A 25631-nucleotide genomic window follows, 5' to 3' on the forward strand; every position below is an offset into this window, starting at 1 on the left:
TGCAGCAGGTTCTAAAGAACTAACACTAAGATATCTAAAGAGCTAGCGCTTACTAAGTGCCCACTATGAGCCTAGGCGCTTTGCTGACCTTTTTTCACGTACGCCTTACAACTCTCCTGTGAAGCAGGCATTGAACATCCCCATTTTACAGATGAAGAAACTAAACTGCTTGAGTTAAAATAGCTGACAAGTGATGTACCTCACTCCAAGTGCTTGCTACTCACTCGAGTAGATCTGAGTTCTTCTATGGGAGTGACCTCCTGTTCACAGAATGGCACTCAGCTCATGGCCAGGCGCCCGTCCTCCTTTCTGGACCCTGCTCCTCCCCGACCTGGGGACAGCTGTGCTTCCTCGTGTTCCTCTCCTCTCAGTGACCTTTTCTCTAGCCCCACGCAGCCAGGCTCAGGGTGGATAGAGCAACAAGCACATGCGGATTGGCAGGTGGTGGTGGGGGGGTTGTGGGAGTGTGGGGGAGACCTCTGCAGCTGCAACTTCCTGGGAACCTTGGCCGGGATGCTTTCTGAAAATCAGCACCTACCCCAAGGAGAAGACAAGTGACCTAATTCACAGTCTTGCTTCCTCTTCCTTTGGGGGAGGGTGTGAGAGGTCGGGGTGCAGGCGGCAGGTTTGTGTGTGGGGGGTGGGTAAGTGGGGTGCAGGTCGAGGGCCCCTTGTCCTCCACTGGCCGGGCTGGGGGTGGACCCTGGAGGGAGGGTGCTCCTCCCGGGGACCCGCACCTCTGGGGACTGCAGGCAGGGTCAGCCTGGTACCGGGGCCGAAGGAGACGTCACACTTTCCATCCTAGCTCCACCCCCTCCCCCAAATAAACATCCCTTGAGCTTTGAGGGCACTGCCCAGGCCCTGGCCGCTGGCTTCTGAATGAAAGGCCTGATTGAGCGGCTGCTGGAAAGGAAAACAGCAGCCAACACGGGTGAACCTATAAAACCCAGAGTGTTTATTTTCACTCCCAAACCCTAAACCAAAGCAGTTTCTCCCCTGGAACTGACCCTGAGGTGGCTGGAGGCTGTGCATGGCCACTGGCTGGCATTTCTCAGAGGAAACTCCTGTGTGAATCAGGAATGTCTGGGGTCTGGGGAGGGTCCGGCACAGAGTCTGTCGCTGGTGTCGTCTTCCAGCCTGCTTGCTGGCGTCTGCAGCCCAGAGGGCTCTCCTTGGGCAGCGCTCTGACCTTGCTGCCCTGGGCTTTTCCCCAGCGGGGCCCCCATGAGCCTGTGCTGTGCCCTCTGCTAGTCCCTTGTGTGGTGGGCCTTGGGGCTGCCACAAGGCCAGTGCTCTCTCTATTTCTTCTCCTTGACTGAAGGTGTGGGGGACACAGGAATTGTCCAGGAAACACTAGTTGAATAACACTGAACTCGGTCGGGGAGGGAAGCTTGTGGAGACAGTGCCATCCAGGCTGCCTGAGGATTTTGCCTTGGGTGGGGTTTGAGTGGAGGCCCGGCATCAGTTCTCTGGACCACTGGAAGGGCGAGTGTGGCCTGTGCTTGTGTGCTTATGCGTGTGTGTGGCCAGCATAGTGATTAGGTATAAAAAATGTGAAATGATGCTTAATTCAAATGGCTTCTCTTACGTTGGGACAGGGTTGCCACTGCTGGGTGAGCATCTGGAATACAAACTGGATCTACTTTGAACAGAAAAGACAGGACTCCAGAGGACTTAGAAATCACTTGTCCTCAGTGCTGTACCTACTGGGCAGCATCGTGGCTGTGAACAGCAGTGAGAGCTGAGTTGCTCTTCCCTGTAGACGGATGTTTCTCAAAGGGGATCGGGGAGTGCGCTGTCTCCTTTGCCCTGTTATACTCCAGGGAATTCTGCTTTGCCTCGACCCCCAGCCGGCGACCACCGGTGTGGTTTGAGGGAGCCATAGGCTCTGCTTACAGAGCTGCCGCCAGGAGGGAGGACCCTTGGGCAGCTCACATTCCAGGGCATGGCCCTTAGCTTGAGGCACCCAGAAACCCCTCCTTGAGAGTCTCATGGGTCAGTGGGCTCAGGGGCCCCCCTTGGTTAACGAAGGAGATGAGAGAAGGCTAGTAGGTCAGATGCCAAGTTATTCATTTATGGGGGTAGAGTGTCTGCCAAGAAAGCAGAAGGTCCTGTGCCCTCTTTGCCGGCCTCGTGGTTCCAGGGAGGTCAAAGCTGTGTGCTAGTTGGGTGGTCCTGAGGGGCGTTGCTGCCACGCCAGGCCACAGTGAGGTCTGGTGAACCATGGTTGGCCCAAGCTGAAGTCACCTCCGTGGGGACCAGTGCTTTCGTCTCCCCCAGATCCAGACTCTGGCTGGGGTGGGGCTGGGGAGCCCTTACTTGTGGGCTTCCTCTGTCTGGACTCCAGTCCGAGCCCACCCCCACTTTTGAAGCACAGCTTTCTGTTAAGTTTTGCTTTGGCTGGGGGAATTCTCCCAATGAGCTTAAGAAGCTGTTTTCCAAGGTGTGCTGGAGGCTTGTGAAATGCTCCACTTAAAAAGGGTTCCTGAGCGAGAGAGACTGGGAAACCCTGCACGCTTAGCGATTTACGAATCACGGTGGCATTGAAGGCTGGGGTGGCTGCAGGAGTCTGTTGAACGTGTTTAGCGTTCCTTCATTCCCCGAGAACTCGCCTTGCGAAGAACACATTTTGGGGAACTCTGATGGACAGGATTCAGCCCAACTCGCTGAGCACGAGTCCAGGACCGTTTGCGATCTGCCCGCCTGCGTCCTCCTCCCTGGGGCCCCGGGGTGCTACCTTCCTCCCCTCAGCCAGACTTGCTGTTCCCTGAGTGCTCTTTGGTGCTTTTGCCAGTGCTGTGCTTCTCTTTGGTCCACCTCGGTTACCTCCTTATTCTTGAGACTCAGGGCTGGAGACCGCCTTTGGGGGTACTGACTTGACGCCACCAGACTCCAGGGCGTACCCCCACCCCTAGCGCCTTGAACGCTCCGCCGTGAGGCTGCACATCGCTTTGTATTGTAACCGATGTCTAGTTACCACTTCCAAGCAGCAGCCATGATCTTCAGAGCCCGGACCGTGTCTCGTACACCTTCCTATTCAGAGCACTGTGCCTACCTACCATATGCGGGTCAGTCAATAACTGTATGGTGGACGAATGACGGATCGCAGGTAACGCTGGAGCGAACATCTTTGTTCATATAGCTTCATGGTTCATTTGGATGATTCCCAGAAATATGGGAAACAGGGTGTAAACAGTTTTATGTTTTTCAGGTCATACTGCCTGATGGCTTTTCTAAAGGGTTGCTGAATTGCTTCCAGCAATAAAGGAGAGTACCTATTTCGTCAAATATTTGCCAACACTGGGTTTTATAAATCTAAACGATTTTTCTTAATTTTATAGGAAAAATACTGCTGTATTGCAGTTTTTGTTTGCAATGCCTTGATTACTGGCAGTCTACTCCACCTGTCTTAAGGGCCCTTTTCCCATGTTTGTGGCAGGTAGAAGGAGCACTGACTACGAGTCAGGGAGTCTGGTCCCAGGCACCTGTGAGTAGGGGCTAGTGGTCTTTCTGGGGCAAAGCTCCCTCTTCTGACAAGGGGTATGATGACACCTGCCCTGTGGTCTGAGCAGTTGGAGGGAGGGCCCATGAGGGAAGCTTAGTGTATTGTGACTGCAGAAGGGTCCTCCTTGGAGCTCCGGGAAGGCCTGAACAGCAGAGATCAGGCACAGGGCTGCAGGTCCAGCAGTCACCTGCCTGGGGCCTCCTGTGGTGATGGAGTCCAGTAGAACCCTTGTGTGTTCTTGGCTGGAGCTCCCAGGGCAGCCTGTGGTCCTCACAAAGCTCCGATCCAGCTTCAGTGCCGGGGGTGCTCCGTGTGGCTTGGCAGGTGAGGCCGGAGGGCTGAAACTGGCCCTCCCCTCCTGGAGTGGCTCTGGGAAGAGCTGGCCTCTCCCCTCCCCTCCACCTCTCCTTGGGATCTGCCTCTCCATCCTCCTGGCTTTCCTGGAAGAGGCTTGTGTCTGTGCGTCCGTCTGGCTTCCCTTCATCTGACCACCTTGCCTCAGCAACACCCCACCCCCCTTGTTTCTCTTTTTTTGAGGGGCTGGGCCTTGTGCGGGGAGAGGCCAGGCCCCAGCACACAGTAGCCCAGTGTCTGAGGCCCCAGGCCTCCAGGCCTGCTCCTTACAATGCCTTTGTTGTGTGTTTTCCCCCCGCCCCCGGCGGGCGGGGCGAGCGTGTGGGTCTGGGTGATTTTTGTTTGAAAGCCACCCCCTCCCTTTCCCCCAGTGCTGAGCTCATTGCCTGCGCTGATGGGGCTGCTGGAAGGAGTCGCCTGCTCGGGGGCCAGCGTGGGGGGCGCTGCCAACACCAATACAGCGTGCATGGCCGCCACAATGTGCAATTGTGATCTTTGTGTAAACGCGGTCGGTCTGGGGCCCGCGCGCTTATAAAAATAAAGCCTTGGGAAGCACAGGGGGCGGGAACAAAAGGGGCTTTTTCGCTGGCTCTCGAATATGGTTTTATTTATCGGAACGCGCCCTCTTTTTCTTACTGGAACCGGGGAGAGGTTCTCTGCCGAGCTTGGAGCTGATGGTATCACAGCCAGACGGTTTCATTAAATGCACAGACGCCGCTGGGCCCTGCCAGGGCCAGGAAGGGAACGGCTTGGGCCAGCCTTGCCAGGCTGGTGCATGGGAAAGGAGAGCCCCATGCCAGGGAGGCTCCCACCTGGTGGGCGTGGCAAGATGTGGTGGGCATGTCTCCCCTGCCCCTTCTTCTGCCAAGGGCCTCCCATTGCCCTCTTCTACCTCCAGAATCAGGTTCAAAACCAATTTCCTACAGGAAGCCCTCCCAGATTGACCCCAGTTTGTTCTTGTGCCTGAAGGCTGGCAAGCTGGTCCTAGCCTGGTGGCTGCCTCCTGTTAGGCAAACCCAGCATTGTTCGGCCAGTGAGTGCCCGTAGCTTCTGTTTCCTAACGTGAATCCCCCCCCCCCCTTAAAACAAGCCCTTTGAGCAATAGCCAGAATCCTGGACCCTGTCCCCCACCCCATCTCTTGATGGAAGTCCTCCTGTTGCCCACTCCAACTTTCCCACTTCTTCAATAGCCACTCTGCCACCTCCTGTGCAGTGGCTGTGGCATGCCACTTGGACTCTGGATGGCCAGGGAGAGACTGGCCTGCTCCCTCCCCTCTGTGGGGAAGAGCTATCTCCCCATCTCAGCCCCAGGACTGCAGTTGGACACCCCGGCTCTAGATGTCTGGCGCTGAGGTCCTCTTGAGTCACGCGGGGGCTGCCCTGGAGGGTACAGAGGATGCAAGGTGCTACAGGATGGAGGAACTGCCAAGGGTATAGGGCATGTGATAGAGCATTTGGGCTCAGCCCTGCCAGACATCTAGCATCCAGCTGCCAGCCTCCTGGATCCCCAGACTTCCCTGTCCACATGCCCTCAGCATCTGGCTCGTCGAGTCTTACAAAATGGCAAACTGGACCCTGCCCCCTAATGAGAGAAGTTGGAGGAGCCCCCTCCTCCGAGCCCTTTGCTCTTGTCCCAAATTACATGCACTCAGTCCCATGGGACCTTCTCTGGCGTTGGTTTCCAAGTGGAGTCCTGAAAGGCAGCATTAGCAACACCCGGGAACTTGTTAGAAATGTCAATTCTCAGGCCCCACCCCAGACCCGATGAAGGAGTCTCTGAGGGTGGGACCCAGCAGTCTCTGCCAGCCTTCCAGACGACTCTGCTGCATGCTCACATTTGAGAACCACTGCCCTAGAATCTTCTCTAGTGATGCTTTGGGACCAGGCAGAAGGAATGCCTCCTGGGTGGGTCCCAGGCTAGCATGGCTGGGGCCAATAGGCTGGAAAGTAGTTTGGGGGCGTCAGGGAGCTGCAGGGATCTTAGGGTCCCCCTCACACCCCCCCACTGCTCAATAGCCCTTGAATCCCTTTGTTTCTCTCTAGTGCCCCCACCCATCTAAGCCACCACCCTCCCTGCCTGAACCCCTGCAGTAGTTTCCTAACTGGTCTCCCTGCACCCACTTCTGCCCCCTCCAGTCTCTTCTCCAGGTGGCGGCCACAGTTAGCTTGCTGAAATGCAGACTCAGCCATGCCAGATCCCTCTCTCACACGCCACTGCACCTCCTATGTGTTCTTCAAAGCATGATCGAAATTGTCATTTTATGTTTGTTTGTATAGATTACCGTTTTGCTCCAAATGTATCCTCAGCCCCTAGCACCTAGCCCCCGGCCTGTTATGCAGAAGGCACTCAGTCAGTAAGTGCTTTTTGGATGAATGAATGAATGAATGCACAATCTATTCATTTTGCCTCCAGCAACCAGCCCAGGAAAGAGCCCAGGAGGGAAGCTCTCTGGATCTTTGCGCCCACTCTCTGGGACCTCAGCCCCATCTCCCCATGGTGGCCACCGGCTGGCCTCACGGAGGATGGAGGTGGGGGGGTACCCCCAGGATAGGGCTCCAGCCTGGACGTCGGTGCTCCTGAGTGGCAGCCACAGCTCTGCTCCAGCTTTGTGGCTGCATGACTCCTGAACGGGCGACTCTCACGGTCTCCGTTGTGTCCCATCTCCCTTCTCTGTGCCTGGCCCACACAGATCCCTATGCAATCGTCTCCTTCATGCACCAGAGCCAGAAGACGGTGGTGGTGAAGAACACCCTGAACCCCACCTGGGACCAGACACTCATCTTCTACGAGATCGAGATCTTCGGTGAGCTGGCCAGCATCGCTGAGCAGCCGGCCAGCATCGTGGTGGAGCTGTACGACCACGACACCTATGTGAGTGTGCCCACCTTCCTCCCCCGAGCCCTCACTGCCCACCCTCTCCAGGGCCCAGGGGAGATGCTGCTGTGAGGGGTGGGTCCCCAACGAGACGGGAGTTCCCCAAGGCTGGGGCTGATGGCCTCTCCCCCAACCCCACAGGCAGTGGTGAAAACTGTTTTAGAGTAATTAAAAACGAATTGCCACCACGTGTGCTGTGCCCACGGCAGAGAGCGGGTACAGATCTGGCAAGGGTGCTTGGCTGTGGTCAGGAGCCTGGGTTTTCTCTGTCTCTAACTTGCTTATAAGACCCCAGGTCGGTCCCTTCTCCCCATCCGAGGGCCGCTTTGACTCCACACACGGTTATCAAGCACTTGTGCTGGGCTGGGTGGCCCCTCATGTGGGGTCACCCAGCCAGGTGGGAGCCGGGGCTCAGGAACCACCAGGCAGGGACTCCTCCAGGGAGCCAGTGTGAGGTGCAGGTGGGGCCCTCTCTGCAGGACTGTCGCACAGCACAGAACCGCTTGTGCTGGCGGGAAGGCTCTGTGGTCGTGCCCCCCAAACGAGGGCCACTTGCCGTGTGTGCTGAGAAACCGAATTTTCATTGTTTTAGTTTTAATCCATTAAACTTTAAGTAGCCACAGGCGGCCGGTGGCTCCGGTATTGGACAGCACAGCTCTGAAAGGTTCCCAGGAGAGAGAGGGCTGTGGGCTGGAATGTGCGATGTGGGAAGACCCAGGCCCTGGTGGAAATGGGAGATTGGGGTGTTGGGATGAGGCAGGGGTGTTAGCACAGCACGGGGGCCAGTGGGAGATGGAAGGATGGGGAAGGCAGGCAGGGAAGGAGGAGAAAGGAGTACGAGGCCAGGGGAGCGGGGAGAGTGGCGGAGTCAGGGCGACATGTTACAAAGGAGGGGTGGGATGCTGTTGGAAGAGAGAGACTGTGTCGGCCGAGGAGTGTGTGGCCAAGAGGCCCTACCTGGGTTGGGGGTGGCAGTAGATGAAAGGGGAGGGGCTAGGGCTTCACAGATGCTTCCAGAAAGAGTTGCCATGACTGGAAGGGAGAGTGTGGTGACCAGGGGTTGGGGGAAGGCGAGGCTGATTAGGGTGCCCCACTGGCTGGTGGTGGGCAATGCGGGCCTGGGTTGGGGAGGCTGACCCGTAAGCTCTGCCCTTAGAAGGAAGAGCTGGCTCCGTGGGGGCCGAGCAGCTGGAGGAAGGGTCTTTTGGGGATTTGCGGGGGAAGAGCTCAGGACCTGGAGCTTTTGGGGCAGGAGGAGGCGGGAGGTGGCAGGGCCTGGAGGGGGGCCAGGGCCAGGGGACTTTGCAGAAGCAGGTGTGACTGCTGGTGCAGGGCGGGCGGGAGGCCGGCAGGACACAGCCTCTCTCTCCCAGTGGCACCTCACCTCCTCGTCACCAATGGAACTCTATCCCCTTTGGGCCAGTGCCCGGGAGGGATCCCGGGGGAGAAAGCCATGGCCTCTTCTGGGTGGGTGGGCCCCAGGGTCCTGGGGGAGAGCAGAGCTGTGCTCATTGATAATATAGTCAAACGGGGCTGTACCTGTTGGCAAATATCCATTGCCCTGAGCCCCTGTTGTCCTGGCGGCCTGGCCTCTGTGAGGACTCCCCTCCCCGAGCCTCTCCATGACCCAGCGACTAGAGGGCAACGATGGGCCCAGAGGAGCCTCCGGGACCCCTCCCAGTGCTGTGGCTGGTGACCACTCTGAGTGGTCTATGCTGGACCGTCACCCGCTGGTGTGGGCATTTATGCAGAAGCTGGTGGCCACTCCAGGATGGCTCTCGGCAATGTCCCCAGCAGTGGTGTGACTGCAGGTAGCCTCCCAGTCCTAGCCTGGTTTCTCCAGATGAGTGCCTTGGGCGAGCCACCGAGGCTTACGACAGCTGTGGCATCATCTGGCCGAGACCCAGGTTCTGTCTGCGGCCCCTGCCCTTGGGGGAGCTAACCACAAGGTCGGAGTTCACCGGTCCGCAAGCTCACTCTATCCTCTAGTCAGTGGGGAGCCATGGAAGGCTCATGAGTAAACGGAATGATAAGATGAAAACATCATTTGAACAAGACTCATTTAATTGGATGAGCGTGATCACAGTCTCCCCATGGGGAAACTGGGGGGATTTGAAGGTGAAATGAACAGGAGATACACATTCCTGGGAAATGTCAAACACCTCTCGTGCTGAGGGCATTAAAGAACTGCTAGGAGGCTGTCACTCTCCTGTCCAATGGGCTTAGAGCCTGATTACATTAAGGCAAGGTGAACGCTAGCTGGACATACAAAGGGACTTGTGGAACACGATGGGAATTCAGCATTAACAATAGTGGCAGGAGGCCACTCTCATGCTGCCCTCGCATCCCCCTGAGGGAAGCAGAGCTCACCGTCTGCACCAGGGACTGCCCTGACTTCTGAGGCCCTTCCGAGTTTGGGAGGCCAGATGTAGGTCTGCTGACTGCTCTGAGGCTGCCAGAGCCCTGGGCGGGGGGACGCTGACTTTTCTCTCTCTATGCTCGGTCTAGGGTGCAGATGAGTTTATGGGACGCTGCATCTGTCAGCCGAGTCTGGAACGGATGCCCCGGCTGGCCTGGTTCCCGCTGACCAGGGGCAACCAGCCGGCGGGTGAGCTGCTGGCCTCTTTTGAGCTCATCCAGAGAGAGAAGGTGAGGCTGGTCCACGTCCAGAGCCAGGAGGCCCGGCAGGGAACTCCTGGTGGTGGAGGGGGAGGGCCCAGACAGGGGATGGTCTGATAGAGGGGAGGGGGCTTAGCTACGTTCTTCTTCCCCCACCAAGGGCCTGCACTTAGTGGAGAGCACTGAAGGGCCACCTCTGGATGTGGGGCCTCCTGCTGGAACCGGTCTTGCCCATCTTTTCTGAGCCCCAAATCAGGACACGATCGAACACTGGGGCGGAAATCTGAACTGTGTTACTATGTCTGAGTCCTCTGGCCATTGGATGTATCTTTCTCTGGGTTATATCCTGATGTGGTTTCTGGAAGTGGGACCTCTGTGATCTGGCTGGCAGGGGACTCCAGGGACAGGTGAGGGCAGGACCCCTGTTGCAGTGCTGGCTCTACCATAGCCTCAGCCAGCCGATTCCCTGCTGTAAAATAAGGGGTTTGGATTAGAGCCCCATCTTCAAACTCACTCTTAGTGGGATGTGAACCCTAATATGGAAGCCGGCTAGAAGTGAGACTACTCTGGCTGAAGTGTCTGGAGGGGACACGGCACACTGCCAACCTGGCTTCCCCTGCACTCGCTTACCAGGCACCTCGCAGGAGTCCCTAGTCCGCCAAGGAAGAGTCTGCGAATCCCTGGACTGTCTGATCACAGACATAGTCCATGAGTGTCATTTTGTGGTTGGAGATGTGTTTACCTGGCCAGGGCAGAAAGGTGGTGGGGCCTTGGGTGACGGGCACCTAACCAAAGCTCTTTTTCTTCACCCAGCCGGCCATCCACCATATCCCTGGTTTTGAGGTAAGCCTCGCTCTCACCTTTGCTTCTTCAACCTTGCCCCCTCCCGGTGTTTGCAGCCCCCTCCCAGGCTAGGAAGGGGAGCAGGTGTGCACCACCACCATCCTGGCTTCAAGCCAAGCAAGGCTCGGTTGGGGCCACAGGGGCAGGGTGGGTAGGGGCTGGGGTCCCTGCCCAGCTCTGGCTTTCCCGCCCTTCTCCCCTGAGAAGTCCAAGAATCACAGACTCAGATGGAAGGGACCTCATGGTCATCCAGCCCAGTGGCTCTCAGCTGGGCTACATGTTGGAATCCCTTGGGCAGCTTTAAAAATCAGCAGTGCTCAGGCTCCACCCTAGACCAAGTGAAATCCCATCTTTCAGGGTGTGGCTCAGGCCTTCGTATCTCTCAAAGCTGCCCAGGAGGTTTGAATGTGCAGCCTGGGCTGAGAACCATCGACTTAGGCCAGTAGTTCTCCGCGTGGCATCACCCGAGGTATTGTTAGAAATGCCAAACTTGGGTCCCACTTCAAACCTATGAAGCCAGCTCTGAGGGCAGCACAGAAACCTGGGCATTGTCGAGCCCTGCAGGGGACTCGGACGCGCGCTCACGTTTCAGAAGCTCTGATTTAGACCGTAGTTCCCAACTCAGTGTTCCCACTAAGATCCGGTTTTATTTCCTCTACTAGCTATGGAGACTTCATTCCCTTTGCCCTGCTCCCCTTCCTTCTCCTGGGGGTCATGAAAAATGTAAACCTTTTACTGGTACACAGGCTGATTTGATTCAGGAATCCTCTGCCCGGCCAGGCTCAGCTGCAACTTTGAGAAGTGGTCGTTTGGGCTCTGTTTGGGTGCTTCTCCCCTTACGAGGCGGGGAGCCCAGGCGATCTGCAGACAGTCCTTACAGTACAAGCCCTCCTTGCCCCCTGCCCCCACTCCTCCCTCTGCCTCTCCTCCCACCCCTTCTAGTCTCTCTCCCTCTCCCTTTCCTGCTCCCTGTGCGCTCCAAGCTTCTGCTCTCAGCTCTGCCAGCCCTGGGCATGTAGGTTGCTTCTCCTTGGTTCTCCAAGTCCACATCTCCAGCAGTGGCTCCAGGGATTCAGGCCTGACTGCCTCCTGGGGCTGTTATACAGGGTCCGGGACCTTCCCAGCACCTGGCTGTTAGTCATTCTCCTTTCTCCTGTCACTTCTAGAGACGCCTGGGCTCCAGGTTTATGCTTTGGCCTCTCCCACCACTCCCTCTGCATCAACGTTTGTTGTACCTACTTTCTCAGGGACCACGTAGAGGGCGCGTCTGGGAAGCACATCACCCTCACCCTAGATGGAAAGTGGTTTCTGTTTGCTCCTTGTAGGGAGACATCTGGCCTGTTGATCTCTGCCCCAGCCTAGTGGTCCTTGTCACTAATGGTAAACTTTTACTCTCCTTCCTCTCCTCCCTCCACCATCTCCTGGATGTGGACTGTCCCATGGTGTGGTCCAGGTGCAGGATACATCAGGGATCCTGGAAGAGGTGAGCTGGCCCCTCACAGCTGTGGCCTGTGGCTGGGGATAGGTGGGCAGAGGCAGAGGGAAGATGAAGGCCATGCCCTGGAGTCTTCCTGGTTCCTGGTACTCCAGTGTGCCTCTGTCACGTGGACCCCTGTCTGGGTTTAACTTCCCGCACTCTGCGTGGATCCGGGGCTGCCTGGGGTGTGTCCTGGTGTGAATCTGGCTCTTAGGTGGATTGCTGCTATGTTGGAAGCCACATTTGCCCAGACCCCTGGGACAGCAGGGGTCTCAACCGGCTGAGTACCAACTGGCATGTTTTCAAGAATAAAATGTTCCTAAGGGACCAGAGTAGTCAAGGAAGTCTTGCTGGTGGAGGTGGCGTTAGCCAAACATTGTCGTAGCGCTTAGGAAGAAGGTGGGGAACGTGCCTCTGGCCCAAGGGACCAAGCACCAGGTTGGGGCCCGGCTGCTTTAGGGAACGGGGCAGGCTGGGGACTCCTAGCTTCTGGGAGAAGTTTGGAGTTTGCATCCAAATGGAGCAAGGCTATGCCCTTTGGTCTGCAGGATGAGAAGCCCATTTCCTTATGGCCTCCTGCACATCTGTGAGCAGGTCCTCAAGAGTGAGCTGAGGCAAAGGCCTGGGCAGAGAGACAGGAAGGAGAGCCCTGGTCAGATGGGGGTGGGAAAAGGGCAGCCACTTCCTGCCGTCAGGGAATCCCCAGGCTGCGAGCGAACACCATTTGACAGTTTCAGTGCAATTTGGACTTGAAGTGCAGGGTCAGGATGTGGGATCCGCCGGCCCCGCGCCCCTTACCTCACTTCCTGCAGCTCCCAGACCGAGGTGGGGTCCGCCAAGTGAGCTGGCCGCAATTGCGCCTGACAGGCAGCCTCCTGCTTCTGGCTGCAGTTGCGAAAGACTGCCGATTTGGAAAGGGGACGAGAGTCCTGTCCAGGGAAGCAGCACGGAGCCCTCTCTCTTGATTGAGAGCATTCTGTGGCCAAAACCCACAGCCTGCTCTGAAGAAGACCCAGCCCAGGGATGAGTTATTAAAAAAAAGTTAAAATCCTTAATAACTGGATTTGTAATATATAACAGTGAAGGCTCAGATTCCAAGAGCAGGGATCTGGCTGTGGTCTTGTTGTCAGGAAGCAAATCAAAATCTGCAGCTTTGGGGCCAGAGCCTGACGAGGGCCAAGTGCCCTGCCGCAGGACCAGCCGGCCACAGGCTGAGGCGGGTGTGGGTCAGCAGGGCCAGAGGAGAGCAAGTCCTGGGGGTCTGCTGGGCACAGGGCTGGGCCAGCACGTTCAAAGGGTCCCAGGCCCAGTAGGATGGATGGAGGATCAGCTGGTCCAGGGAACCACCCCAGAAGGTGACCTGGTGACCCCTTCATCCCCAGAGGGCTCCCGCCAGGCCCTGGGGCCCATAGCTCAGCCTCTTTCTTCCCCTGCACTTGAAGGCTAAGACTCATGCCGAGCTCCTGCGTCCTATTTGGTTTTAAGAATCCCCAGGGACGGGGTGGAGGCAGGTTAGTCTTGCTGCTGCCGCAGCTGGTCCTGCTGGAAGCCTGACGCCTTAGCAAGATTTTTCTGTCTTCTTTGCTGCGGCCGAGCTCCTGCCTGGTATCCCTCATTCAGCCCCCTCCAGACTCCCGGCCTGATCCCTGTGAAGGGCGCTCCAGCCATCCTGGAGGGCTTTGAAAAGCCATGCCGGGAGCTTAGCTTCTGGGCCACTGGCCACGGGGGCCCTCAAAAGTCTGGGAGCAGAGAGGACAGATGGGTGTGTTAGGAAGCCGTCTGGCTGCAGAGAGGTGTGGAGTGGGGAGTGAGGGGCAGGAGAGACCAGCTAGGAGGCTTTTGAGACGGATGTGGTGATGGGGGCCTAGGCTAGAGAGGGAATGGAGAGGGGTGAGTGACTCTGAAGCATGGCGTAAGGACGGCCTCTTCAGTGGGGACTGCCTTCCGGCCAGCAGGCAGCCCACGCCTGTGTGGGAGATAGTGTCATGGATGAGGTGAAAGGCATCTACCCGGGCTGAGCTCTCCTAGAGCAGATGGAGGACAGTAGGGATGGCTTCCTGGAAGAGGTGACTCTGAGCTCTCTTTGGGGGTCCAGGTGGCAGTGCCTCGGGCTGGGGGTGCGTGTCACCGCGTGGGGCCAGTTTGGTGGGCAACAAGATTTCCCCTCCCCCAGGCTGTTTGCCCACCTGGAGCATTCCCTCTCCAGGGGCTCTTGGTTGGGAAGGGGGACTGTTGCATTGTGTCTTTGAGGCTTTGGTGTCTGGGAGACCAGGGTCCTAAACGGGTGGAGGGGAGGGTTTCTTTCCAGCTCCCAGCCTGTCTTTCTGTCTGCCACTTGCTGTTTCCCCTCTTCCTGAGCCTTTCTCTTCCCCTTGTCCAGCTCTCCCTTCGCATTTCCCTTTTCCTCTGTTTGCTCCTTGGCCCAGGCTCCCTCTCTCCCTCCTTCTCCCCGCCTCTTCTGAGCCCTCTGTCTCGTTTCTTTTCCTTTTTGTCTGGAGAACAAAGGCGGTCTGCGCTGCCAAGGGGAATGAGTTCAAAGAAACTGCAATTTTAGATTTCCTGAGAAATGGAGAGTGCACAGGCATGTGTGAGTGTGTGCAACTATGTACACTCACGAGAGCATGCACACGTGCACGCGCGCACACACACACACACACACACGCAGCAGAAGAGATGATGGCAGATTCCTTAATAATTGAGGGCTCCTAGCATGTGGAGCCTGTGCAGAGGAAGACCCCATCTGGGAACCCTTTAGGTGGGAGCAGGGGCTTGTGGTCCTGAGCACCTAAGGGGGCGTGGTTCGGAGTATCACCCTTGGTTCTGATGCTCCTGTCATGCTCCGTGGAGGCATGCCCTGGTTGAAAGGAGAGCGTCCTCCGTGGCTTTTTTGCTGTGAGTTGGGGGCCAACCAGATGTCACTCCATCCCCTTCCTAATCCAGGCAACAGGCTATGTATGGCTTTTAGTCTGAGATGTACATGAGGTACTCTCCGGCACCCCCAAATCCTCCAGAAGGAAAAATTTGGTGTTTTGCAATCAGGAGAATAAGCCCAGTGGTCCCCCATCCCCCATCCCTCCCCCAAGGCTTTAATTTAAAACACTGTTTTTCCTGGGAAGTGTAATTAGAGCAGCATGCTGTCCCTAACAAGCTGGGTGGGGCAGGCAGACAGTGGAGCCCTCCCAGCCCGCCCGGCTGCGCCCACATGGAGCTCCCCGAGGAGCTCGGATCTGAGTGTCCAGAGGGTCACCTGACTGCCCTGCTGTGTGAGGAGGGGGTCTGTGGGCTGCCGGTGGCAACACTGACCTAGGTGGCTGGAGGGGCCTGCCCACACTTGCCCCAGCCCTGGGAATGCACGTCTGTCTAGTGTGGTGGCCCCTGGGACCGGGGGAGGAAGCCCCCCTCATGGCTCAGGGGCCTCAGTTCCCTGTACTGAACTGGCCAGCAGGACGGATAGATGAAAGGAGGCAGGAGGTGGATTCTGCTTAAAGTGGGGAGAGAGCCTCATTTGTCCCTGTGTCCTTGTCCTCTTGGTCTGAGCTGTCTCGGTCAGCGCCCTGCACACCTGTAGAACCCTGTCAGTGTAGCAGCCCCACGTCTGCCCTGCATTCAGGGTGGGTGGGGAGGAGCATGGAAGGCATGGACCCCACCACGGAAGGGGTCATCTTATTAGCCTTCTATTGTGTGGCTGCCCCTGAGGTCTGTGATCCTCGGAGTCCCCCGGCACACATGGGACAGGGAATCAGGATGTCCTGGCGGTGCTTTCAGTCTACACCCACCCCCTCCCAGCCTGGCAGTGCTGATAGGGGTCGCTGCAGCCCACCCCACTGAGGGTCACTGTCCTGGAAGGAGATATCATGCCTCTCAGATGGGCTGGACCAGAAAAAATTGAGAAACTTGGGCACAGGAGTGGCCATCGGGCTGGTGTCACAGGACTCCCAAGCGTGATATGTGGGGTACCAGTCAGGACCTTGGGCAACCAGAGCCCAGGGTTGCTTAATTAGAGGTAAAAGAAGTCAGAGAGTAGGGTTTAAAGAGTTTCTGGAGTGGTTGGGGAGATTTTCTGGAGGATGTAGAGTTTGACCTAGGCCCTGAAAGATGTGGTAGATTCTGGAAGATGGCAAAGGAAGCCCCTTCAAACAGAGGGAGGAATGAGCGGGCACGGGGAAAGGAGGGGCTGGTGAGGATGCAAGACTGACACAGGCAAGAGCGTTGGGAAGGATGGGAGAGTGTTGGAGTCGGTTCTTTGTCCGCCATCCCCCTGTCCGTTCGCCCTCTGCCATCCCTCCCTCCCTGCCTTCAATAATCTGTTCGTAAGCCTTTATTTATTGGACAGGGGATATAGCTGTTGCCCCCGTGTGCAGAATTGCTGGTTTCACAAGGGACACAGACAAATGAACACACAGAAATGACCCAGCGTAATGTGTCTTTCAATGGGACAAGTTGCTCTGGGAACCGTGGGGTGCTTAACTTAAACCTGGAGCTCCAAGGAACACTTAAGTGGACATGAAGTCCACGTAGGAGGTAGCCAGATGAAGTGGGCAGAAGAGCCTTTCAGACAGAGGGACCCGTGAGCTCCAACCTCACAGGTACAGAGAGTGTGGTACCTCCTGCAACCTGCTGGCGTTCAGAAGTGGGGGTGCTGTTGAGCGTGGCTGGGGAGGTGGCCCATCACTGCCTGGGGTCCCGGAGGGGAAAGTTGGTGGTGAGAGGCGAGACCAGAGAGGTCAACAGGAGCTAGAAGATGAGGGGTCTTGGAGGCTGCGTCACGGAGTTTGGACTTCATCCTGAGTGGGTGGGTTTTAAACAGAGTGGCATTCTTAGAAAGTCTTCCCTGGCTGCAGAGTACAGCATACATTCATTGGAAGGGGATGTGCTAAACCAGATGCAAGAGATCACTTAGGATGAAGCTGGTGAATCCAGGCAAGAGATGGTGGTGACCCAGACCCAGGAAAGAAGATGGGTGGGTGGGCCTGGGAGAGATTTAGGAGACAGAGCCCTAAGGCTTGGGGATCAATCCAGGGGAAGGAGAGTCAAGGGTGGTGTGGCGTTTTTGGCTTGGAGATCTGGGTGGATGGTGGGACTGGATTCTGAGATGACATTTGAAGAGAGCAAGTTTTTGGCGGGGGGGCAGGGGTGGGATCTTAGAGAATCCAGTTTGGGACAAGCTCGATGTGAGAGGCCAGGAGGACACATGGATGAAGTAGCGGTAAGGTTGGAATGTGAGTGTGGGGCTTAGGAGAGATGTTTGGGAGCAGAAAGCCTAGGGGAGGGATGGGCAGAGGAGCAGCAGGGAGGCTGCCAGGGAGACACAGCCAGCGGAGGGTAGAGAGGGTGGAGGGGCCAGCGGTAAGGAGCTAGACAGACGGCTTTAGGAAGGACGACGAGGTCAGCTGGCCAGATGCTGCTGAGGTAGGGAGAGAGATAGGCGCCTGTGAGTTTCCTCTGGGTTGGGCTACAAGCAGGTTGTTGTTAATTTTGGAGAGAGAAGTTTCCAGGGAGGGGGTGCAAGGGGCGGAGCGAGTGCACTGGGCAGAGGGCTGTGTGGAAGCAGGGGAGAGGCAGGGGATGGAGGCAGCCTTTTTCAGGAAGAGAGAGAGGAGAGGGTGGCAGGCTGCAGGAGAGGACACAGAGAGAAGGTGTGAATGAGATACCGTCTTGAGACTGTCTTTAAATGCAAGGAAAAAATCCAGCAGATAGTGTGGAAAATTGGGGCGCACTGGATGAGACCGGGTTAGGGAGCCAGAGCACGTGGCAGCGTAGATGCTCAGTGATAATGAGAGGTGCCTACAGGCGGGGGCGGTGCCTACAGGCGGGAGCGGTGCCTACAGGCGAGGCGGTGTGCACAGTGGGGAGGGGACAGAGGACTTGGTGGCAGCTGGCAGGTGTAGGGGAGCCCCTGCAGAGGCAGGGATTCTGGGGAATGGCAACAAGGTGCAGGGAGCAAGGATGTCCTGGGACCCCTGAGGACGATATGGTGGTTGGAGGTGGCCTTGGGATGAGACTGGGGGCCTTGTGCCTCATAAGCTGCCCTGCGGATGCGCCTCTAACCGCTGTCTCTGCTTGTCTCTCCCTCCTGCCGGCCGGGCCTGGCGCTCCACAGCTGTGTGCACCCGCCGTCTTCCTCCAGGGCCTCCTGCAAACGGTACTGGAGCCCAGTCTTCTCCAGGTTCTTGGTCCCTGTCTTCCTCTGTAAGCAGGTTCCTGTGGTGGGGAGCCTGGGCGTCTGCACAGAGAGAGGAATATCCTCACAGGGGACCTGGAGGAGCCCAGAGGGAAAGCGGGACGTGGAAGTGAGGGACAAAAAGGAATCAAAGGGACACTGCCCAGAGTCTGGGGACCAGGAGAGGAATGTTCTGGGGGAAGTATATTCATGAGTTTTCCTGGGTGATTTCAGGACAACATTGCAGCCCTATGAGAAAGGCTTGGTCTTTCTGCCTCCCCACCCAGGAGCCCGGGGCTGTTCCCTCCCTGACCTCTTCTGTTTGTCCCTTTCGTCATGGGCTTTTGGCCCTGGGTCCACTGTGGGTTGGGCATCAGCCTTGAGCAGGCCACCAGCAGGCCACCAGCAGGCCTTCAGGCATAACCTTTTTCAAAAAGAGGCGACCCCTGCTGCACAGCTGTTGCAGTAGGTGGCCTTGGAGTGCCAAGGTTGGACGCCAAGCCAGGCGGCCCCAGAGCAGCCAGGCCACCGCGGGCTCTGCCTCCAGCCTCCAGGGGCACCATTCACGTGGATTGTGACGTGCACAGCACCTCCTGGAGTTGTGCCCATGGCAGCCCTGTTCATCACCCTTTCTCCTGATGGCATCCGCTGCTCAGCCAGTCTAAAAATATCATGTCACCTGCATTGTGGGTCCGGAGGAAGATGATGAATTCCTTCACTCTGTGCTCTGGGGACGTAGGGATAGTTCTGAAGCCAGCGTTGTTTTGAGAGGTGCCTCTGATGGCTCAGCTCTGCTCAAGTCCCTGGGGGATCACCAACAACATGAGTGATGGAAACAGTGGCACCACCAACAATACAGTGTTCATTTTAGTCACTGCTGTTTATTAAGCACCTTCTATGTGCCAGAAACTCTTTATATGTGTTCTCGTTAAATTCTCAGACAAATTTTGTAAGAGTTTCGTTATCCCGGATTTTCATGTGAGGGTACTGAGTCACAGAGGTTGAATAATTTTCCCAAGGTCAAATAGCTGAGGAGCTGCAGGGTTCAGACTAGGACCAGGGTCTGGTTTGATTCTAGAAATGAGCTTCTTACCACCACAGGTCACGAAGCGTAGCATCATCAGTGTGTCATTGGCAGGAGTGACAGCTGGGATTGGCTGTGAAGTGGTGAGGCAGGAGGAAGCTGGTGTGTTTCAGTCCTCCAGCTGCTCCCACCGTCTGCGTCAGAGCATCTGTAGGTGGACGCACCATCCTTTGAGAAGGAACCCAGAGCAAGTCACTCGGAGAATGAATCCAACGATTCCATCGTTTATTAATGCAATTACCTGAGGCAAGCTCTGTAAAGCACACAGCACAGCCCTTGTATTTATAGTTAACATTTCCTGAGCGTCAGGGCCTCCATGTACGGATGTGCAGGTTGTGCACTGCGGAAGAGCCCTGGGTCTAAGGGCGTGCGATTTCCAGTGCAGACATCATGTATTTTAATTTTCCAGTAGGTGGCAGTAAAGTGTCTTGTTCTAATTAGTAAACTATGATGATTTTCTGATGTGGAAGTTAGGAGTTTTAAGAAAGGGTCATCCTTCTCTAGTTGTCACAGAGGTACCATGTGGGCTTCTATTAAGAGTTTACATGAACCAGGCACTCTTCTAAATGTTGTATTAACTTCTCCAAGCCTCCCACTAACCTTCAGAGGTTGATAGTTTTTAATAATCACTTTATAGATGAAGAAAATGGAGCCACAGAGAAGTGACATAACTTATTTTACTCAGTAAGTAGTGGAGTCAGGATCTATACCCAGAGCCCGTGTTTCTAACCACTGTCAGACTTGGTAGTTGTCTAATCCACAGTAATACCTGCCTCCATTGCCCCGCGTGCTTCCCTATGTATTTCTTCAGGACTCTTGCCCAAGTCTTTTTGGCAAACCCATAGCAGGTAGGGTTGTCACAGGCCACGCTCATCTCTGGTCCGTGGTGTGAAGGAGCCTCCCCAGTAGGCCCTTTGGTGCCCCTGGATGGTGGGCCTTGCTGTCCCCTTCTCCTATTTGTAAATACCCCCTCTGGCCCACAGTTCAAGCATTCTGTTCAGATGTGTCACACCTCAGGACAGGTGTGAGTTTGGGGCTGGAGACGGAACACCAGGGCGGGTGGTAAGTCGGGAGGGTCTGAGCCAGGAGGCAGGAGAATCAGGCTAGCAGGAGGGCACGTGGTCCTCTCGGGACTGAGAGGGGCTGAAGTGGACGTGTCAGGTTGGACGGGGCAGTGCATGTGTGTGCACGTGTGTGCACAAGTGTATGTGTGACAGGGACGGGGTCACCCTGAGCAGCTCGTGGGTGGGAGGAGGGGTGCCCCGGGGCTTATTTGAAACAGGATCACCTGAACCCGGGGCCAAGGTGCTAGAATTGTGATCCTGGAGGAGATGGTGCCTGAGGAACTGACTTTGCTCTCTCATTTCTGTCTGCCCACTTCTGTGTCCCCGCTGCTCTGTTTCTGTGTCTCTCCACATGTCCTTCTTTCCATCCCGTCTGTCCTCCTTTCTTGTCTTTCCGCCTTGGTCTCCCTCCTGCCTTTGCCTCCATTCTACCTGCTGCCCTGCAGTCGGAGGACACGGACCTACCCTACCCGCCACCCCAGAGGGAGGCCAACATCTACATGGTCCCCCAGAACATCAAGCCTGTTCTCCAGCGAACCGCCATCGAGGTGAGCCCGCCCCCGTGGTGGGGTGGGGACTGTGGGCAGACGGGCCCTTCCTCTTCCTGGCCCAGCCTTTCTGGGGCCTGGGGCCTTCCCAGCTGCTGTCCTCACTCCGTGCCCCCAGATCCTGGCGTGGGGCCTTCGGAACATGAAGAGCTACCAGCTGGCCAGCGTGTCCTCCCCCAGCCTGGTGGTGGAGTGCGGGGGCCAGACCGTGCAGTCCTGTGTCATCAAGAACCTCCGGAAGAACCCCAACTTTGACATCTGCACCCTCTTCATGGAAGCGGTGAGCCCGACCTCCCCGCCGTCCCCTTCCGGAGTCCTGGTGGTTAGAATTTCCTTGCGGCCCCAGGTGGCCTGGGGTCTGGCTCCCTGCGGGATTCTGAGTGGGTCACGGCATCGCTCCCACCTCACTGGAGAATGGGAGGAAATGCTCTCTCCTCCCTGGAGGAGTTGAAGCCTGCGAGCAGTGCAGAGGGGGCCAGCTCGGCCCCTCCTCCTCAGATCCTGAGTCCACGGAACTCCCAAGGACCCATCCGTGGCTGTTTCCCCGCTCAGGGCCGGCCTCAGCCCTGCCCCGGTGCCCCCTGCCAGGTCTCTGAGCTTCCAGGATTCCTCCAAACCTCCCAGGACCTGGTCCTCCCCCAGCCTGGGCCCCCGCAGAGGGGCTCACCCCCGCGGCCCTCAGGCCTCAGCTCCTTCCAGCAACCTGGGCTGCCTGGGCCTAGTGACCAGAGTAAGGCAAGTCTGAGGAAAGGAAAATGGTTTGCAAGATGAAAGTACTATAGAAATTCCAGGCCCAGTGGCTGTCAACAGGAGCCTCCTCCTGGCTGAGCCAAAGCCGCCACCGAAGGAGAGCATATAAATTATTTCAAGTTGTGTTCAAAGTGCTTTTAGGGTTGGGGGGAGAAGAATCTGGGTCTGGAAGCCAACTCTTGAGTATCCACTTGGGGGGGTCTGTCTGCGAGAAACGTTGAGTCCCGGGCCAACTTCTCCCTTCTTCCCTTCCCCGGCCAGTGAGGGTTCAGGGAAAGTAGACTTGTTTTAACTTTAGGCTGAGCTGGATGTGTTTGGAAGGTAAAACTGTGAGGGAGAAGTTGGCCTCTGCATACAGCATCCAAGAGGCAGACAGAAGGGGCGTGTGGCTTCTGCTCCACTGGCCAGCTCCTGGGCTCGGCAAACCACCCGTTTGGATCGCTGGCTCTTGGGGGTTATGTGTGGGTTGAGAGCATTTTCTGCACCTTGGACTTGCCCTGGGAAGAAGGGCTCGCCTTCCTCTGAGACCTCCCAGAGATGGGGTCAGGCTGCTGCCCAGAGCTTCCCTCCCCCTCCACCCAGATGCTGCCCAGGGAGGAGCTCTACTGTCCCCCCATCGTGATCAAGGTAATTGATAATCGCCAGTTTGGCCGCCGGCCTGTGGTGGGCCAGTGTACCATCCGCTCCCTGGAGAGCTTCCTGTGCGACCCTTACTCAGAGGAGAGTCCGTCCCCACAGGGCGGCCCAGGTAGGGGAGGGGCTGTTGACGGGGGCGGGGAGGCAGAGGGGGCTGGGACAGGTGGACTTCCCAGCTTACCGGGCCCTGAATGAGACGACCGGAAGGATGGGTGGGAATCTCGTCTCCCTCAGGGCACCGTCTGGCCCTGGGCTGGGCCCCCCAGGAGAGGTTGGGGGGGTGGATGCTGAGGTGGGGTGTGGTGCGGAAAAGGCCGAGGGAAAGGGAGATTCAGGGATCAGTGGGATGAAGAGGGAGCTAGAGGGAGAACTGGGGAGACGGGGAGCGTGACGGGATCCGGGAGAGGGAAGGATGGCTGGGAGGAAGAGGGAGACACGGAGTGAAAAGTGTGGCAAGACAGAGGGCCGAGTCTTGTGTCTCAGGAGGGGTGAGCCCCTGAGGGAGCCCCCTCTCAGGCCTGGACACTGCTCCCCCTACAGATGACGTGAGCTTACTCAGTCCTGGGGAAGATGTGTTGATTGACATCGACGACAAGGAGCCTCTCATCCCCATCCAGGTACGATGGGTCCCCAGGGACAGACACTGGCTCCTTCCAAGAGCTGGCTTGCTTGCCCTCTCCCTGCCCCTTGCCCTCCCTTCCTTCTCACGCGGCCTCCATAGGACACTCTCTCTGCAGCCTGGTGGCTGGACACCTTACAGATGGACGGCCCCAGTTAGGAGCTTTCAGTCTGGTTGGGAGCAGGTTGGGGGTTGCGGGGGAGACTGTGTGGTCTTCTGGTCAAGACCCAATCATTTCCCCCAACGCATATGAGAAAAATGGCCCCACTGCCTGGAGGGCTCTCTCCTGGAAATCACCCAGGAAATCAGGGTGGAAGGAGCGAACGAGAGAGAAGGAGGACAGGGTGGGGAGTGACCGGTAGCCTCTGGGGTGCCCCAGCCCCATCGCCTTACCCAGCTAGGGCCCTCCTTGGGGGCAGATTCATCTGTGGGCTTGTGCTCTGTGGCACCTGGCAGGCAGCTTGAAGGCGGGGTGTGTATCCAAGCCAGTGGTCCCTCTCACCCCGTTCCCTCCACCTGCAGGAGAGGAAGGGGGCCAGGAGAGGGGCCTTACTGCAAGGGTGTCCAACCCTGTGGGCAGGTAAGAGGCAGCCCCTGGCTATGTGCTCCATAACAGGGCGAGCTGGTGACCCGGACACCAGTGCCAAACAGCATGGCAAGAGGCCTGTGGCATCTCTTATTGAGGGGGGAAGCGCTCTCTTCACCTTGGGCCCTGGGGTGGCTCAGGGTCCTGTACGGCTGAGACCACCCGGTCCTTCCTGCAGTGGAGACAGAGAAAGACCTCACTGTGGGCACCAGCCTTGAATAGCTCTGTTCCAGGTTGTCACCGCCCTCTCAGCTTCTCTTGATTCTGGCCGCACCCCTGGCACGTGGGGCTCCCAGAGCTTCTGGGCTGCCCGGAGGCAGAGCCTCCCAGCCTGTGTAGACAGTACTTGTGCTCAGGCCCACAACCTGTTTGTTCACTGGGGAGGGGGTGGCATTTTGGGAGGGTTTTATTTTTTTCTGAACCATCAGTCAGATATTAGCCTTGAGAGCAAGAGAACGAACTTGGGTGTTGGGTTGGGCTCGGGGTCCTCGAGACTCTCCCCGAGATGTGCTTACAGGGGCTTCCCTCTGACGTTTAGGGCTGATTTCTGCTTCTTTCTCACGCGCTCATCTCTTTCACCTTTCTGCCACTTCCATGGGGACATTTCTGCTGTTCAGTCCTGGGCCTTGCTGCTGCTGAGACAAGAGCTTCATAGCTGCTTTATAGTTCTCTGGTGCTAAGCGTCCTCAGAAGCCCCCAGCTCTCCGTTTCTCCCGCCTCTATGGCTCTCCAGGGCCCCACCCCAGCACGCGTTCTGCTGGGAGCACCTTCTGGCCAGCTCCCAGTCATTCTGTAAGACTCAGCCTAGGTGTGGTCACCTCCTTCCAGGATTCTGCCCTGGCTCCCCCACTTCTTCTGCAAGTCCTGTCTCTATCTTGGTCACCGCGCTTGCCTTAAGTCGTGCAGCATCTTTCCTAGACTAGGCTCAGGGAAGTGACTAGGGCTCATTCCTCTTTGTGTCCCCAGTGACCAGCACAGGGCCTGACTTAGAGGAGGCGTTCGAAGAAAGTCTGCCTGGGTGGATGGGTAGATGGACGGATGGATGGATGGATGGATGGACGGATGAGTGGATGGATGCATAAGTAGATGGGTGTCTGGGTCAGTTACCTGCCTACTCCCTGTAGGGGTCTAAGGAGGAACTTCTCTTGACTGGGGAAACCCAAACGGAAATTGCAAATACACAGAATTCAGCTACGCTCAAGGCTAGTACCTTCTGGCCTGGGTGGGTGTTCGTAGCTGAATGAGGCAGCTAATTAGCCCCAAGCTCCGGGCGCCCAGTGCTGGCTCCCGCTTCCCCCACCCCCGTCAGCGGGCCGTCTGAGTCTGTGCAGGGAAGCGTAGAGCTTGCCCAGCAGGATTTCCGTTCTGTGTGTGCTGCCCTCAAAGTGTCTACAGACTCAGATGGGGAGGGACTCTCTTGGGTCCTGCTGGCTACAAGCACAACCAGAGGCAGACGGTGAGGAGGCCCAGGCTGGACGTCCTTACAGCGTTGACATGAGTGAACCGGGGCCCGGGGTCTGAGCCAGAGCAGGGGCTGCACTCTTGGTGGGAGCATGCGGCTAGAGCTGCTGGCCGGGCAGAGGGCGGGGAGCTGAGGTTCGGGCTGGTGGAGGCATGCCCGCGCGGGGAGGGCCTGGGCTCACAGGACCTTGGAGGTCGGTAGGGAGAGGAGGAAGTGAGATCCGCCTGCTCTGGTGGGGGAGGTTTGGACCCTGCCCTCATCGAGCTCCCTGTCTGATGGAGGAGACATAACCCTATTCTCAAGGAGCCCCGAGGCCCGCAGGGAGATCAGTCCCAGTCTTCGGGAAGCCCTGTCCTGATGGGGTCTGCTGGGGGCTTGGGGAAAAAGCAATTTTGTATCGTGCTTTTCTCTGAGATCGTTGATCCGATCTGGCTGGCTCAGGAGATCCTTCCCTCACTCTGTCTTGCACATCTCCTGTGCAGGACTTGGGAGGACCAGGCATCTTGGGGCTGATCCAGGAGGCTGTGGGTTCCAGATCCAGTGGTTTTCCAGATAGTTCTGGCTGGGCTCTTGTCCCCTCGCCCCTTCCCCAGTGCAGATAGGAGAGGGATGAGAAGGAGGGATGAGCAGTCTGGCAGAACTTGGATTTTGCTGGCTCGTGTTTGTGCGGCCTGTGTCTCTAGGCCGCCCGTATTGTTCCCCCCCATCATGCGGCCCCTATCGCTGTGCTCACCAGCTCTGGCTGTGGACCCAGCAGAAGGCTCCTCCCCAGCTCCAAATGCTCTCTTGCCACATTCGGCTTCTGTTTAAGTCCCTCCCGTCTCCTTGCTCAGTTGCCTCTTCTCTGCTGAAGAACCTTGTCACCATCGTCCGCCAGTTTCTGGGATGAGCTGCCACACACTAGAAAAAGATACCCCAGACTTTCCTGATGCTTGTGCCTTTGGCTGACAACCACGGCCAAGCATTTCTCAGGTTTCTAGAAATGTTTAAGTGTCTGTCAAGAGTGGCCAGTTCTAGAGATGATCTGAAATGGATGTATGAGGCAGAAC

The 25631-nt window shown here is 57.2% G+C and overlaps 1 protein-coding gene across 22 annotated transcripts in view; it reads left to right on the forward strand.

The window, feature by feature from the left end:
• DYSF (dysferlin) overlaps window positions 1-25631 on the forward strand; it is a 222362-nt gene that overhangs the window by 130145 nt on the left and 66586 nt on the right. For 12 of the 22 annotated variants that reach the window (XM_082671898.1, XM_082671904.1, XM_082671888.1 and 9 more), the window contains 9 exons: window positions 6550-6731; window positions 9243-9383; window positions 10167-10196; window positions 11650-11679; window positions 17774-17839; window positions 20428-20529; window positions 20648-20809; window positions 21862-22027; window positions 22456-22532. In XM_082671898.1, the coding sequence (XP_082528024.1) occupies window positions 6550-6731; window positions 9243-9383; window positions 10167-10196; window positions 11650-11679; window positions 17774-17839; window positions 20428-20529; window positions 20648-20809; window positions 21862-22027; window positions 22456-22532 (956 nt within the window). The remainder of the gene's footprint in view (window positions 1-6549; window positions 6732-9242; window positions 9384-10166; window positions 10197-11649; window positions 11680-17773; window positions 17840-20427; window positions 20530-20647; window positions 20810-21861; window positions 22028-22455; window positions 22533-25631) is intronic. The other 10 variants (XM_082671895.1, XM_082671900.1, XM_082671907.1 and 7 more) reach the window with 3 other exon arrangements.

This window comes from Grampus griseus (assembly GCF_964374135.1).
Source record: "Grampus griseus genome assembly, chromosome: 15".
Taxonomy (NCBI): Eukaryota; Metazoa; Chordata; class Mammalia; order Artiodactyla; family Delphinidae; genus Grampus; species Grampus griseus.